The sequence below is a fragment of the Hoplias malabaricus genome, chromosome 17, assembly GCF_029633855.1.
Source record: "Hoplias malabaricus isolate fHopMal1 chromosome 17, fHopMal1.hap1, whole genome shotgun sequence".
NCBI lineage: Eukaryota > Metazoa > Chordata > Actinopteri > Characiformes > Erythrinidae > Hoplias > Hoplias malabaricus.
Window position 1 is genome coordinate 7,806,153 of NC_089816.1, and position 14,511 is coordinate 7,820,663.

General features: G+C 45.7%; 1 protein-coding gene across 1 annotated transcript; it reads right to left on the minus strand.

The window, feature by feature from the left end:
- Positions 1-1,220: 1,220 nt before the first annotated feature.
- LOC136674146 (transmembrane protein 271-like) lies at positions 1,221-3,150 on the minus strand. Its single transcript, XM_066650028.1, has one exon. It carries the CDS (start codon positions 2,647-2,649, stop codon positions 1,714-1,716), a length of 936 nt encoding a protein of 311 aa, XP_066506125.1. The 5' UTR covers positions 2,650-3,150; the 3' UTR covers positions 1,221-1,713.
- Positions 3,151-14,511: the final 11,361 nt, after the last annotated feature.

Sequence of the window (14,511 nt, forward strand, 5' to 3'; positions counted from 1 at the left end):
CTGACTCAGAAGCGAAGCTACTATCATTGAATTAACATGCAGGCCAATGGAGCGTGGGTAATTATACCCCTCTCACACATGGGACCCTACAGCAGATGTGATTACTCCTGATCACTTGAAGGGCCGTTATGAAACACCGACTCGGCAGGTTCCTTACACTGAAACGTTTTCTCCTCCACCTCTTTCCAGTATCTTAACTGAAAGGGAATGAAGCAGCCAATAAGCGCTCGTTCATCCTCGAAGTATCAGTGGCAAAGGGCGAATAGGAATCGATGGGACATGTACGTTGTGTTCCAGCCTAACTGACCTACAGTGTCATTACTCTCCATCCTTTCTGTGCTCCCTGGTGCATCGGCACGCACTCCCAACTGCTGTTGGAGGTTGACAACTTGTTGGCCATTTCCACAGGCTGTTGAGCCTGAATTACCCATCGCTCAAACTCTACGTCGTATTCAGTAATGATCCCAATCCATAACGGCTCACGCTGTAAGCTCACTGCACTGAAAATGAGTCACATGCACCATCTCTTAACTAATTCTTATGTGTTTCCTTTATAACAGCACCAATCCCAGCCTCTCGACCCTCCCAGTCCACTCCAAGCCAAACTTCTATAAACTGGGTGCATATCATCATTGAGCAAAGAAAAACACATAGCTCCAAAATCGTAATTTTACAGAAGGAAACAGTAAAACAAACCTTCTTAACGTTCAGTGAGCATTTCTATTGGTTCATTCATCATGACATCACACAGCTGCTGTGTTCAAATGTTGTAGTAAATTAAAAATCGACAAAAACAGGGATACATAAGTTAAGCTTTTCCTCATTGAGAATTAAGAACTGGAATTTGGGATTTGGGATCCAGGTGTGGACATGAAGACCTCTGGCATAGTGGATAACATCACTGCCCTCTACAAAGCAGACTGGGGTTCAGACTCCAAACACTACATCACCTATGTCTGTGACACTGTGACATCAGCCTGTTGTGTCAGTGTTAAATGTAGTGGACGAGAGGGTTAACTCTGATAGTAATACACTTCAATTATGAAATGATATGTTAGTGAGCATTGCTCTTCAATACAACGGTAGTGTGCCAGAGCACAACCTTTTTCAGTCCTTACCCAGCTTTGAGCTCACATCAGCCTCCAGTACCTCTCTAGTCTCTCTCTAGTCTCTGGTAGGATTTCAGAGAGGAGTTACCCAGCATCACAAAGAGAGCCAGAGAAGCGTGGCACAAACTAACACTGATACAACTGATTCTGCGATACAATTTCGAGGAAGAGGAAGTTCGCTTTTCTTTTTATTCGTGTGCTAAACATAGGCAGAATGAAGGAAAACAGGAAAAGAGAATGACATCAACAAACTACATGGGCATAAGATGGACCCCTCGGCCAATCAATCAGTCAGTCATTAGTGATCGGAACGGAGAGCAGATTCTGAAATAACTTCTTTATAGAATAATGTACTGCTTATATATAATCATCTGTATATATCTCTTACCACGTCAGTCTGGTTTGGAAAAAGCCAGTTCATTTTGTAATCACGTGTTTGTCTGAAATCCCAGGCAGGAAAAGTGCAAGACAAGGACGAAGTCAGCTCTTTGATATGAGAGAGGGGCTGATTGATGGTTCGTTCCCAGTGGACGCTGTTGATTGTCACTGCCCACACACACACGCACGCACGCACGCACGCCGGAGCGCGCGTGTCTTATAAGTCCTAGAGTCCCAGCTCTTCGTCCTCGCTCTCTGCTTCAGTGCCTCCAGGGAAAATGTCCTCGTATGCCGGGGGGGAGTCGCTGGGCAGCGGGTAGGAGAACGGGTAAGAGAGGTTGAGTTCCGGGTCCGTGGGCGAGTAGCCCGGCAGTTCGCTGCTGGGATGTCCGCTGCGCTGCGCCTCCGCGCCCCTGCCCTCCTCCGCTCCCCTCCGGCACAGCGCCGGGTTCACGTAAGCACGCAAGGCCGGTGAGCGTGCCGCGGCCAAATCGCGTTCGTCCCCGCCACCAAGCTCCCCGCCGCTACCGCCGCCTCCTCCGGCGATGATAAGAGGTGCCCGTGCGCGTCCAAGCCACCGTGCGCGCCCCCGTGCACGCCCCCGCCACCGTCGCTGCCGCCGGTAGAAGCGCGCGCTCTGCCAGCGCTTAATGAGCAGCAGGTTGAGCAGGCCGAGCGCGCACTCGAGCGCGTTGAGCACGGCGGAGGCGAGCAGCGCGCTCTGGTAGTCCCGAAGCGCCTCGCAGGACGCGCGCACTTCCTTCTCCTCTTCGTCACTCATGGCGGTGCTCGCCCTCATGGCTGTGCAGTAGCGCGCGTACTTGCGCTCCACCAGCGCCACGGCGTCGCCGTCCACCACCGCGCCCGAGAAGGCCGTGAGCACGCCGAGCACGAACACGAGTACGCCCAACAGCAAGAAGTTCGTGCACGAGGCGCCGCGCCGGCGGCAACACACCAGCGCCGTGCAGAGCAGCGCCTGGCCGAGCGTGAGCACGATGCCCGAGTAGAAGGCGCCGGCCGCCGTGGCCACGTGGAAGCGCGCCCGCACGCGCGCGCCCAGCGCCACGCACCTGAAGCCCACGGCGGCGGCGCTGGCGGCGCACGCCAAGATCACGGCGCCGGACACGGCCACGGCGCACGAGCCGCGGCCACTCCACTTCATTGTAGCCCGCTGCCTCTTCCTCGGCCGCCGCCTCCTCCTTCATCCTCCCTCGTCCTCCTCGTGAGCGCGTCTCAAAGCGCAGGCCGAGCGCGGCACTTGCATCGCGGAGAGCCGGCGAGCGCTCTTCAAAGCCACGAGCACGGGAGCGCTCCTCCGCCGCCGCTGCCGCCGATGAACGCGTTGAATAATTGATGGGCAATAATTCACGTGGTGAGAGCCCCCGGAACCCCGCTCAAAGCCACTGATTACCTTCATGACCCTCTGCCGCCATCCACTCCGCTGCACGCGGTAAGGCGCGTCTCCGAGCTCTGCTGCGAACGGCGTAAAGGAAAGGTCCACACGCGCACTCACACACACTCATACACAAACACACGCACAGGCACGCACGCACACACACTCTCTTTCTCTCTCACTCTCTCTCTCTCACACACACACACACCACACACACACGCCTCCTCTTCCCCTCCGCACGCGAAACCGCGCGGGAAGCGGCGCACACGCGCACAGCGACCGGGTTCGGCCGAGAATGAGAGAACGCTGTGCTGGACTCGGGAAGCTGCCACCCACCCCTTCCCCACCCCCAATACTCTCTCTCTCTCTCTCTCTCTCTCACACACACACACACACACACACACACACACACAAACACACACACATACACTTTCCCTGACAGAGTCAGCGACCATAAAAGCGGTTCATGCAGAGACATTACAGATAAACGCGCCGTTTCAGGACCATGGACAGTACACGTCAGCCCTGAGCCCTCTACCACAATCTGGTCTAAACCTTCATAAACCCTCCTTCCAGCAGCTGTATACATTCTGAGCCCTTTTCACTTATTTGCCTGCTTTGATGTCAAGCGTAACATATAGCTGCCACTTTTAGTGCCACATAGAACCCTTTTTCTAAAATGTGCTATTTAGAACCATTTATAGCACACTTTCTATCAATCTGAAGAACCCTTCCATGATGTGTTCAGGGCTCTATATAGAACCACTTCCTTTAATAAAGAGCCCTTGTAAAACCATAGTTTTTAAGTGTGTGTGTATTCATGTGTTCCGATTTCTGCGCACGGTCCAAAAACACACATTGGTGGATGGATTGGCGACTCAAAACGTGTCCATAGGTGTGAGTGTGCGAGTGTGTGTCACCCTGTGAAGGAATAGCGCTCCCTCCATCATTGTGTTGCTGCTGATCACCTGCACTGCCCTCATATTTTACCTGTGCATCTGAGGACAAGCACCAAATGGATGCAGGACACACGAGGCGATCATGATGCATTGTTAACAGCAAGTATATCTCTACCCACACACTCAAACATGATTATAGTTTCACACAGCCAGTCCGTCTCCCATCATATGTTTATGGACTGTCGGAGGGATACAAAGTATCTGGAGGAAACCCACACAGACACAGGGAGAACACACCAAGCGCATCACAGGCAGTGACCTGAGGCAGGGATTGAAGTCAAGACCTTAAGATCTTGGAAGTGTGTGGCCCCACATTTACTGTCAGGAATTGGCTGATGCACAAATAATTACACGTTAAAAATGTCCAGCACTTCATGCCCATGCTTTGCCACAATTAAAATTTTTAAACATTTAACAATTTCAGTCTTGTTTTCTGCTTCTCGTGATCTGCAGCTGGCCCTGCTGCTCGTAGTGTTGCAGCCACACAGCACCAGTGTCCTGGGGTCCTAGGCTCGATCCTCGGCAGTGAGGAGTCCTCAGTTTGTCCCCCTGTGTCTCACTGATGGGGTCAGTTCTGAGGGTTGATTGTTTGTGTTCCTATGGAGACAGGTTTCTATGTATTTAGATAAGGCAACCGTGTCAGAGCTGATGAGCATGTGCAACCTCAAGGCTAGATCAGATGAATTCAGCAAGATCAGATTTAGATGCAGCCTTGGTGTGTTTAATGAGCTGTCCGTGGTGCTGCTGAAGCATGAGTCCCATTGATGTCCCTTGCTCTGAGAGTGGGGCAGTGCAGACTAAAGGAAGGCACTTTTTTTTTTTGCTGACACAGTAAACCAAAGATGAAACACTGTCAAAGCACAGGAAGGCAAAAGTTACCTGCCCGCCACTTAAACCCCCTGGAGACACTACCTCACACACTCATGAGGCCAAGCAGCCATTTATAAAGAACAGCCCGCAGGTATAGATCCAGACCTTCAGGATCCTTCTAATGTGACTCTGCCTGCAGCTCCAGCTCTAGCTCCATCTCAGCCTCCCACCAGAGAGCAGAAATGCTCTCCAAAAGGGGTCTGATGTGCAAATGATTCATGCTCTAAAGGCGCTGTGGAGAGAACGTGCCTCGAATGTGCAACATCTGACAATTCTATTTTGGGCGGCAAGTGACGCAGAAAGGTGTTTAATGGCAAAGCGAAAGGTTTCTCGTCGTCGCACATCGCTGCAGCACAGGCCTGTAGCACGGTGGCAGAAAAAGTGCCTGTCACATGAATGAAAACTCTGTGCCTAATACCTCCAAGTTTCAGTCAGGAACCCCTAAAAATATATAGCCTCTAGGAACACTATATATAGACATGGATTCTTTAACTGAATGTTGAGTTTAAAAAAGGCTCTTTACAGTAATAAGCATGAATTCAAATGAGCTACATTAAAATAGAATAAAAACATAGTATCAGAAAATATATTTTTCAGTCCATGTGCACAATAAGTAGGGGATCTGGAGCCTGCCAAACCACAAACTGTGAAACAAATCAACCCAGACAGTTGTGTGTGTGATCTGTCATGGAAACATAGGAAACATTATGATTTTGATCAACTTCTGATGTCAAGTGCAGACACTTTGGAATCGTCCCACATCCTCCTCTGAGTATCACCAATCACAGCACTGGACTCACATTTATGGCAAAAAGTAGCTCAAGAACGAAGAGAACTAAGCAAAAATGGTGAAAATAAGAGGTGGGAAAGAAGAGTTAAAAGAGCTTAAACACATTATATGTGCCTCTCGTCTCGGCACGGTGATGCAGCAGGTAGTGTCTCAGTCACACAGCTCCAGGGACCTGGAGGTTGTGGGTTCGATTCCTGCTCTGGGTGACTGTCTGTGAGAAGTTGGTGTGTTCTCCCTGTGTCTGCGTGGGTTTCCTCCGGGTGACTGTCTGTGAGGAGTGTGGTGTGTTCTCCCTGTGTCCGCGTGGGTTTCCTCCGGGTGCTCCGGTTTCCTACCACAGTCCAAAAACACACGTTGGTAGGTGGATTGGCGACTCAAAAGTGTCCGTAGGTGTGAGTGTGTGAGTGAACGTGTGTGTCTGTGTTGCCCTGTGAAGGACTGGCGCCCCCTCCAGGGTGTATTCCCGCCTTGCGCCCAATGATTCCAGGTAGGCTCTGGACCCACCGTGACCCTGAACTGGATAAGCGTTTACAGATAATGAATGAATGAAAGGGCTGCAACCGATGTTGCTGTGTTGTTTGATCCTTGTGGTGTTTTGAACAAAGCATGTCACATTTCATTGTTGTTGAAAAGGATACAATCCTAAATCAGTTACACTATGGCAACATTATGATTAAGTGTATCTTTGCGGCACACAGTTCAGAGAGATTTCTAATGTCCTCACACTACATTAACAACATTAAACTCATCCTAAATGCACGTTAATCCATTATCTAACATTTTACTACCATTAAATAATAAACTAATACATATGCTCTAAGACTAATGCACTTCCACTTTCTATCTGAAACATGTTCATGTCGAAAGAGAAGGTACAGACTGACACAGAGAAAAACGTAACATGGACAGTTTACGCAGTGAATGTTGTCATTAGAAACACATGGTACCTTTATAGAATAAAATGACACCTTTCTTACCATGTTTTTTTAATGACTGAGTTCTGTGTGTGGATTTCCGTGTGAGTGTTTGTGTGTGTGTCACTGAATTACTGTTTTTACCATCTCAGTGGCTGCGCTATAGACCATTTTAAAAAATGTAAATACCTCACCAGGGGCTCAAAGGGAGTGAGTTGTAACCATATACTTGTTGGCACATGAATGAAGTACTGATAGTTACATTTATATAGTGCTTTTCTATAAACCCAAAGTCACCAGCAATGTGCAGCATACACTTGGATAATGTGACAGCAGCCAGTCCGTGCCCGTACACTCACCACACATCAGCTATTCTGAGGGGAGGAAAGAGGGAATGATTGAGGTGGGTTAAAAAAAGATTGTGGATGATTAGGAGGCTAGAAGTGGCAACAGTGGAAGATTTAGCAGGGTAACGCCATGAAGAATTGCCCTGGGATCTTTTACAACATCAAAGTCAGGACCAGCAAAGGACGGTGTCATTAGTTCAGTACAAAGTCCACTGTTGGTTCCTTCAAAACCACTTCCAACAGCCAGCCAAGCTTCACTGGAGCTCATGTGCAGCTGTTCATTTATTCTTTTAACTGAGACACCGTTCAAACCTGAACAATGTGTTCTCCCTGAATTCATACATTATAAGGGGTGTCTAGAAGGCGGCATGGTGGTGCAGCAGGTCGTGTCGCAGTCACACAGCTCCAGGGACCTGGAGGTTGTGGGTTCAAGTCCTGCTCCGGGTAACTGTCTGTGAGGAGTTGGTGTGTTCTCCCCGTGTCCGCGTGGGTTTCCTTCGGGTAACTGTCTGTGAGGAGTTGGTGTGTTCCCCCTGTGTCCGCGTGGGTTTCCTCAGAGTGACTGTCTGTGAGGAGTTGATGTGTTCTCTCTGTGTCCGCGTGGGTTTCCTCCGGGTGACTGTCTGTTAGGAGTGTGGTGTGTTCTCCCTGTGTCTGCGTGGGTTTTCTCCAGGTGACTGTCTGTGAGGAGTTGGTGTGTTCTCCCTGTGTCTGCGTGGGTTTCCTCCGGGTGCTCCGGTTTCCTCCCACAGTCCAAAAACATACGTTGGTAGGTGGATTGGCGTCTCAAAAGTGTCCATAGGTTTGAGTGAATGTGTGTGTGTGTGTGTGTGTGTCTGTGTTTCCCTGTGAAGGACTGGCGCCCCCTCCTGGGTGTATTCCTGCCTTGCACCCAATGATTCCAGGTAGGCTCTGGACCCACCAAGACCCTGAACTGGATGAGCGTTTACAGATAATGAATGAATGAATGAATGGATGAATGAATAAGGGGTGTCTACTAAAGCTTGGTGATATAGTGTACATTGTATTGTGCCTAAATCAGATATAGTTAAATTTATGACTGATACAGCTGTCAACAGCTGGAATTCGCAGTCAACAACTTCCCTGTGTTTTATATTTGGATCCTGGCTTCGGAGTGAGATTTCTGTGGTGGTGTCAGAAAAGAAAACATGCAGTACTGAGCTGAAATAAAGAGCTCTTCATCTCTGGCAGCTTCCCTGAAGCCTTCAGCAAAGGGCAAGACTGTTTACATCACTCAGCAAGAACCGGTTTATTCATCAGCCCAATACACACTCATTAAGGGAGTGCAAATTACTCCGAAAAAAAAGCTCTAATTTCAGCTATAGAAACCAACAATTATCCCCATGACGGCACTAATCACAGCAATTACGCCGGAGCTGCAGGTGTCAGTATGGCTCTGGTTTGCCTCAGATGTCAGCTTCTTAGCATGCAGAGCTCACAGAGACGCTCCCGCTACAGAACTGTTGCTCGCGAGACTATTTAAGGTGATTAGAGTTTTCTTAAGGTGAACATTGTCCTTGCGCAGATTTGGCCTTAGAGCAACATTGTTTTGATTGTAGACCTCAGGAAAGCTTCTCACATAGGGATTAAAATCACAGGCTGTTTACACAGCTCCCTTTGCATTCCTTTTTTTTTTCTTGCAGCAGCTGCAGTTATATTCATAGAGAAATTTAAAACATGCTTTAGAGATGAACACAAGGCCTACAGAAATATCTCTAATTTCTTATAATTGCTTACTGTTTTATATACGGCACCAAAACAGACCTACGCCAAGCAAGGGAGGTTCCAGGATCAGGGATCAGATACAAACGTCGACTCTAATCCATCTGCCTGGAGACAGAATCTGCCAGGACTTCAGAATGTAGAAATAAGATAAACGGCTTGTTTTACAGCCCAACAGAGCTATCCACAGCTCTTCTCTCTGACAGAAAACATTTCAATTCAGGTCAGTCCCAGGCAGGAACTGTTTATTTGCTTGGAAAAGCACTAATATTAAAACAGTCCTGTGGTGATCCTGGGCTCGGTGTGTGGTCACAGATGTGTGGCCAGCTGTAATGGTTAAAATGTCTGTTTACTACAGTCCAAGCTGTTGTTAGATAGAACTGTTTTACTTTTTATTTTTGATTAATCATCAGTGGGAAACCAGCAGCCAATCAAAGCCCACTTGTTTTCCCTAATACTACAAATCCTATTTCTAAATCAGCTGGGAATGTTTTGGAAAATGCAATAAAAAAGCCTAAAAGCTAAAGAAATTAAAAAATATATATTATTAATTATACAGAACAACTTTTTTATTTTGTAAAATAATTTTAGCCTGCAACAAACTTCAAAGTTCTTATATCATTTGGGAACTGAGGATACCAAGTGCTGCAGTTTTGCAAGAGAATATTTAATCCTTTCTATATACAGGACTTCAGCAGCTCAACAACATTCTATGGTGATATTTGATTCTTCTGTTCATCATTCACCATTAAGGACAGATCTGGACTGACAGGCCAGTCAAATGCACACACTCTGTGTTAACAAAACCACACTGATGCAGCGTGCAGAGAATGCTACTATTCTTTGATAAAAGTCTGGGCAGTCTCTTTTTTTCAGTCCATTTGGAACTGAGAACTCAACATCTGTTTTTCCACAAAGTGAACTGAGAAGTGGGCTGTCTTCCAAATAATCTGAGATGAGCCCAGAGGACCCAGCAATGATTCTGATTACAACTGATACATGGCTAGTGTAAAGTAGTGTTTTAGGTTGCATTGCTTGATGCAGCAACAGACTGTTAAGTGACAACCATTTTCTGAACTACTCCTGAGTCCATGGAGGTACAATCATCACAGCAGCATGATAGTTCCTGATGCAATACCTTCTGGGTCGGTAAAAATGTTCGGCTGGTAGCTTAACATTTACTGTCCTTTTACCAGGAAGCTTGAAGTGTCAGTTAACAGTATTTGTATGAGACTTTGTGTTTCCTCTGTTGTCCTGATGGTGTAAACAAAGTCCAGGTAATAGCTCAACTCCTTTTATAACTTTTACATTTACTTTCTCACAATAGAATGTTTCACAACAGGGCTATATATATATATTATATGAACTTTTCACTCTTATTTTGCCCCATCTCAACTTTTCTGAACCTTCTTTTATGCATCTGTCACTTCTGCTGCTGCATGTTCTCTTCCAGACCAACAGAGGTCAGTGTCACCAGAATACTAGGCTTTGAACCTTTACCTGTTTCTAATTAGTAGCCATTTTTGCGTGTATATAAGACCTGTGTTTGGATGAGTGTCTTTGCAAAGTCTTTTATGAGTTATGTCCTACATTTCTGAGCGTATTTATTCAAGATCCTCTTTCCTGGTTAAGACCCTTTTCTTCTGTGTATAGTTTCTGAGTATTGGTCAGTGTTTTTGTGCTATTTATAAGGATTTATGGACTGACTTCCTGGATTAGAACATTCTTGGACTTGCACCTGGCCCCATGTTGTTGTTATGGGTTCCTGTGTGACACTATCACATTTTAAACATGTTTATCTTTACGAAACAACCATCAGTTTGATCAGGGAACATATAGGAATCATGTTCAGTTACATAAAGGTTCAAGAGAATTATCCAATCACAGATTCTTGATTTCTGGTTTTGGGACATTACCAAAGTCTCAATGTCACATTTTTCATTTATTTAATCTTTAACCAAAATGGTCAGTTTGAACAACAAAATACAACACTGTATTTATTATATAGTGCCTCGATTCTTTATGTTCGTTACAGCTTCTAATATTTTTGACAGACGATAATAACAATATTATGTAATAATGATGTATAAATAAATACATAATTCAATTAATTAATTAAAGTAAAAATACATTTATAAACATTTCTAAGGAAGATGTTTCTGCTCTGTGTCACGCCCTTGTCCTGTCGTGTCTGTTTTCTCTGCCATGTGCTCTCTTAGAAAATGGCTCTGTTTGTTATTGTCCATGTCTCCACCCTTGTCCTGCCTTTGTTCCGCCTCTTTGTCCGTCCTCCTCGTTATCTGTTTCAGGTGTGTCTTGTCTGTGTCATGTATTTAAGTTCCCTTATCTCACTACTTGTGGGTCGGTCATTTGTATTGTTTCGTATCCAGTTTTGCTTCCATTGTCATGTCACTCAGTCCAGTCTGTCTGTCTCCGTCGTTTCATGTTGTCGTTTCATTTCCAGTATCATGTTGCTCAGTCCAGTCTGTCTGTCCCTCGCTTCGGTTTGTTCTCTGTCTGTTTCCTTCCTGGTGTCTCTCGTTGTCTGTCAATACCGTTCTATCTGTTTAGCTCTCCGTGTTCAGGTTTAGATCTCTGTTTATCTCTCTGTGTCAAGGTTAGTCTGCTTAGCTTTCTCTGTCTGTTTAGTTGTCTCTGTCCAGGTTTGTCTGTATCTGTATCTCAGTTTAGTTCACTCCATGTATTGTCCTTCTGTCCAAGTCTCTCTGTCTCAGTCTTTCTTTTCTGTCTGTTATGCTAGTGTCTTTCTGTTTTGTTATATTTTGTAAATAAAAGTCAGTGTGTTTTAGCGTGTACGTCCGCCTCCGTCAGTCCGCCCCACAGTCCTGACACTCTGCCTGATTTAAGTCATTCATATTTAGTCAATGATTTAATATTTAAATATTGACTCGATATAAACATGCTGATAGATGCTGGTTGTGTGATATATTTTCTATACGTGTACAACACTTGAGTATGGACTTAGGGCCATGTTACACATTTGTGGGTGGAAGACCCACAGACCATTCACTCACAGCCGCCTCAAGTCTTGCTTATATTTCTGATTTTGCACCAGGATGGATCTGCAGAGTTCACAAGGCTGTAAGCTCCAGAAGAAGCAGTGGACTTGAAAACCATGAGAACGTCCAAGGTCAGAAAAAAGGCAGCCATTATAATATCACAATTACCTATGTACTGTCTCTATACAGATGTATATGTGCTCTCTAGTGGTGTATGAATGCTGCTATACAGTATATTTAAGGAGTCTGGAGAGTTGTGGGTAAATTAAAACATTATAACACCAGACAGAAAAGAAGCTAAAGCCATTACAGCTTATTAAACCTGTTTTTAAAATCATTCATTCTGCATTGTCAGCCTGGCTGTGACTGTGTGCAGAGAAAAGACACTGGATGCTGAATGTTGAACTTTTCTCCCCACAAACACTCTAATAAAGCATCAGGTTGCCATGGCTGCAGATGTTGGAGAGTTAGAGAGAGAGAGAGAGAGACTCATGTTCATTAGAGTAGACACACATCAGCCCTGGGTGACAGAAACAGCTGCTCGGAAAGAGTCCTGGGAGAATTGGAGAGGAAACTGAAGGAATGCTCGAGCTGACTTTTATTCCTAAGCTCAAATTCAGGATCCTGAGCAAGCCTCGTACTTCACTGATGAGGAGAAATGCAGAACACACTGGCTCTCAACCATTGAATCTATTATTATCACATGTTCTTTTCCAATGATTGCTGAAGTAAATGCATTGTTACATGTCTATTACATAGTTCATTTAAATTACAAGATATCGTTTTGTTTTTTTTACGTATTAAAACCAAATCATCTACCTATACTCCACCCACAACATCTAGGTTGCTAGGTAGAAGGTCTACAGAATGTCTTACGAAAGCTATTGGTTTAGCACTCAGTTTTAGGCTCACTATTCACCCTCTCTCTATAGGAATATTGCTTTATATATCATTCATTCATTCTTTCATTATCTGTAAACACTTATCCAGTTCAGGGTAGCGGTGGGTCCAGAGCCTACCTGGAATAATTGGGCGCAAGGCGGGAATACACCCTGGAGGGGGCGCCAGTCCTTCACAGGGCAACACACACATTCACTCACACACTCACACCTATGGACACTTTTGAGTCGCCAATCCACCTGCAACGTGTGTTTTTGGACTGTGGGAGGAAACCGGAGCACCCGGAGGAAACCCACATGGACACGGGGCTTTATATATCAGCCATCTTAAATAGTTCAAACTATGTTTAAAAAAATGCTGATGATTATTGACAAAACAACCAGCTCTCTCTCTCTCTCTCTCTCTCTCTCTCTCTCTAAGCTAGGCCAGCTCAGCAGAAGGTCACAAAGCAATGAAGGAAGGCCACAATTTAAATTGTTTAACAGCTCCAACAAATTATATTACATAGCCATGTGACAGACCTAAACATGGAGAAGGAAAGGAGTACGAGAGAGAGAGAGAGAGAGAGAGAGAGAGAGAGAGAGAGAGAGAGAGAGAGAGAGAGAGAGATAGAGAGAGTGTGAGAGAGAGAGAGAGAGAGAGAGAGAGAGAGATAGAGACAGACCTCTGCTCTCAGAGATGAAGGTAGTAAAAAAAGGGCATTGCTTCCAGCTATATAATTAGGATAAAAGACCTATGCAAGAAAAATCCTACACGTGTACTCTTGAGAGAGAGAGAGAGAGAGAGAGAGAGAGAGAGAGAGAATGTAACACAATTAACACATCACTGTATAACACAGCAGCTCACAAATTGCTTTTAACACAAACAGCTGTTAAGCACATGTTGATGCTCTTACGTCTATGACATGTTGGTGGACTCACACTTGAGTTCCAGTTACACCAGTTTAGGAAACAGAGCTCAGCAGCAACAAATGGTGAAGCAAACAGGAAACAAACTCGTGCAGAAATGAATAAGTTTCTTTTTGAAATAAGTGTGACTGCATTCATCAGTTTTCTCTGCTGGTGGCTGACAAGGGTGTATCTGCTCTGCAACATGAGAAAAAGCCACCCACCCACACACACACACATACACATACACACACACATACCCACCAAGATAATGAGTGCTTGGAAAATCAAGTTTTTGTCCCCCAGTGTGTTGTAGACATTGTATTAAATTTCAAAGTTTTGAAATTGCTCTGGGTGGAGGTGTGGAGGGGGGGGGTGGTTAGAGCTTTACTGAAGGGCATTGGTCCTAAAGCTGCACCTCATCTAAACCTTTCATGACAAATGACATAATCATATATAAATTCTCCAATTCTATGTATTACCTATTGAAATCAGCCTGTCTTAATGTCAACTGTTGTGGGGAAACACACTCTGGTTTGTTTGTGTTCAGAAGCTCTGCGTATTTTAAGTTGGAACAGTAAGTTTGAATTACCACAGACACAACATTCGTTGCTCAAGTTGTTTTTTAGTTTTGTAGCACTTTATGTCTGCGTTTACTTTCCTGCAGTTTGCAGTCACCCAAATTTAGAGACGCTGGGGACTCATAAACACATTCCAGAAATTTTGAGCTGATAACTGGCTGGAGAGCTAGCAAAATGGTAAGGAAACATCCTCAGTATTTTATTAAAACAAAGTGTTTAATATTTTGTTCATTAAATCATAACTGGGGTGGCACGGTGGCGCAGCAGGTAGTGTCGCAGTAACACAGCTCCAGGGGCCTGGAGGTTGTGGGTTCGATTCCCGCTCCGGGTGACTGTCTGTGAGGAGTTAGGTGTGTTCTCCCCGTGTCTGTGTGGGTTTCCTCCGGGTGACTGTCTGTGAGGAGTCTGGTGTGTTCTCCCTGTGTCTGCGTGGGTTTCCTCCAGGTGACTGTCTGTGAGGAGTGTGGTGTGTTCTCCCTGTGTCTGCGTGGGTTTCCTCCGGGTGACTGTCTGTGAGGAGTGTGGTGTGTTCTCCCTGTGTCTGCGTGGGTTTCCTCCAGGTGACTGTCTGTGAGGAGTGTGGTGTGTTCTCCCTGTGTCTGCGTGGGTTTCCTCCGGGT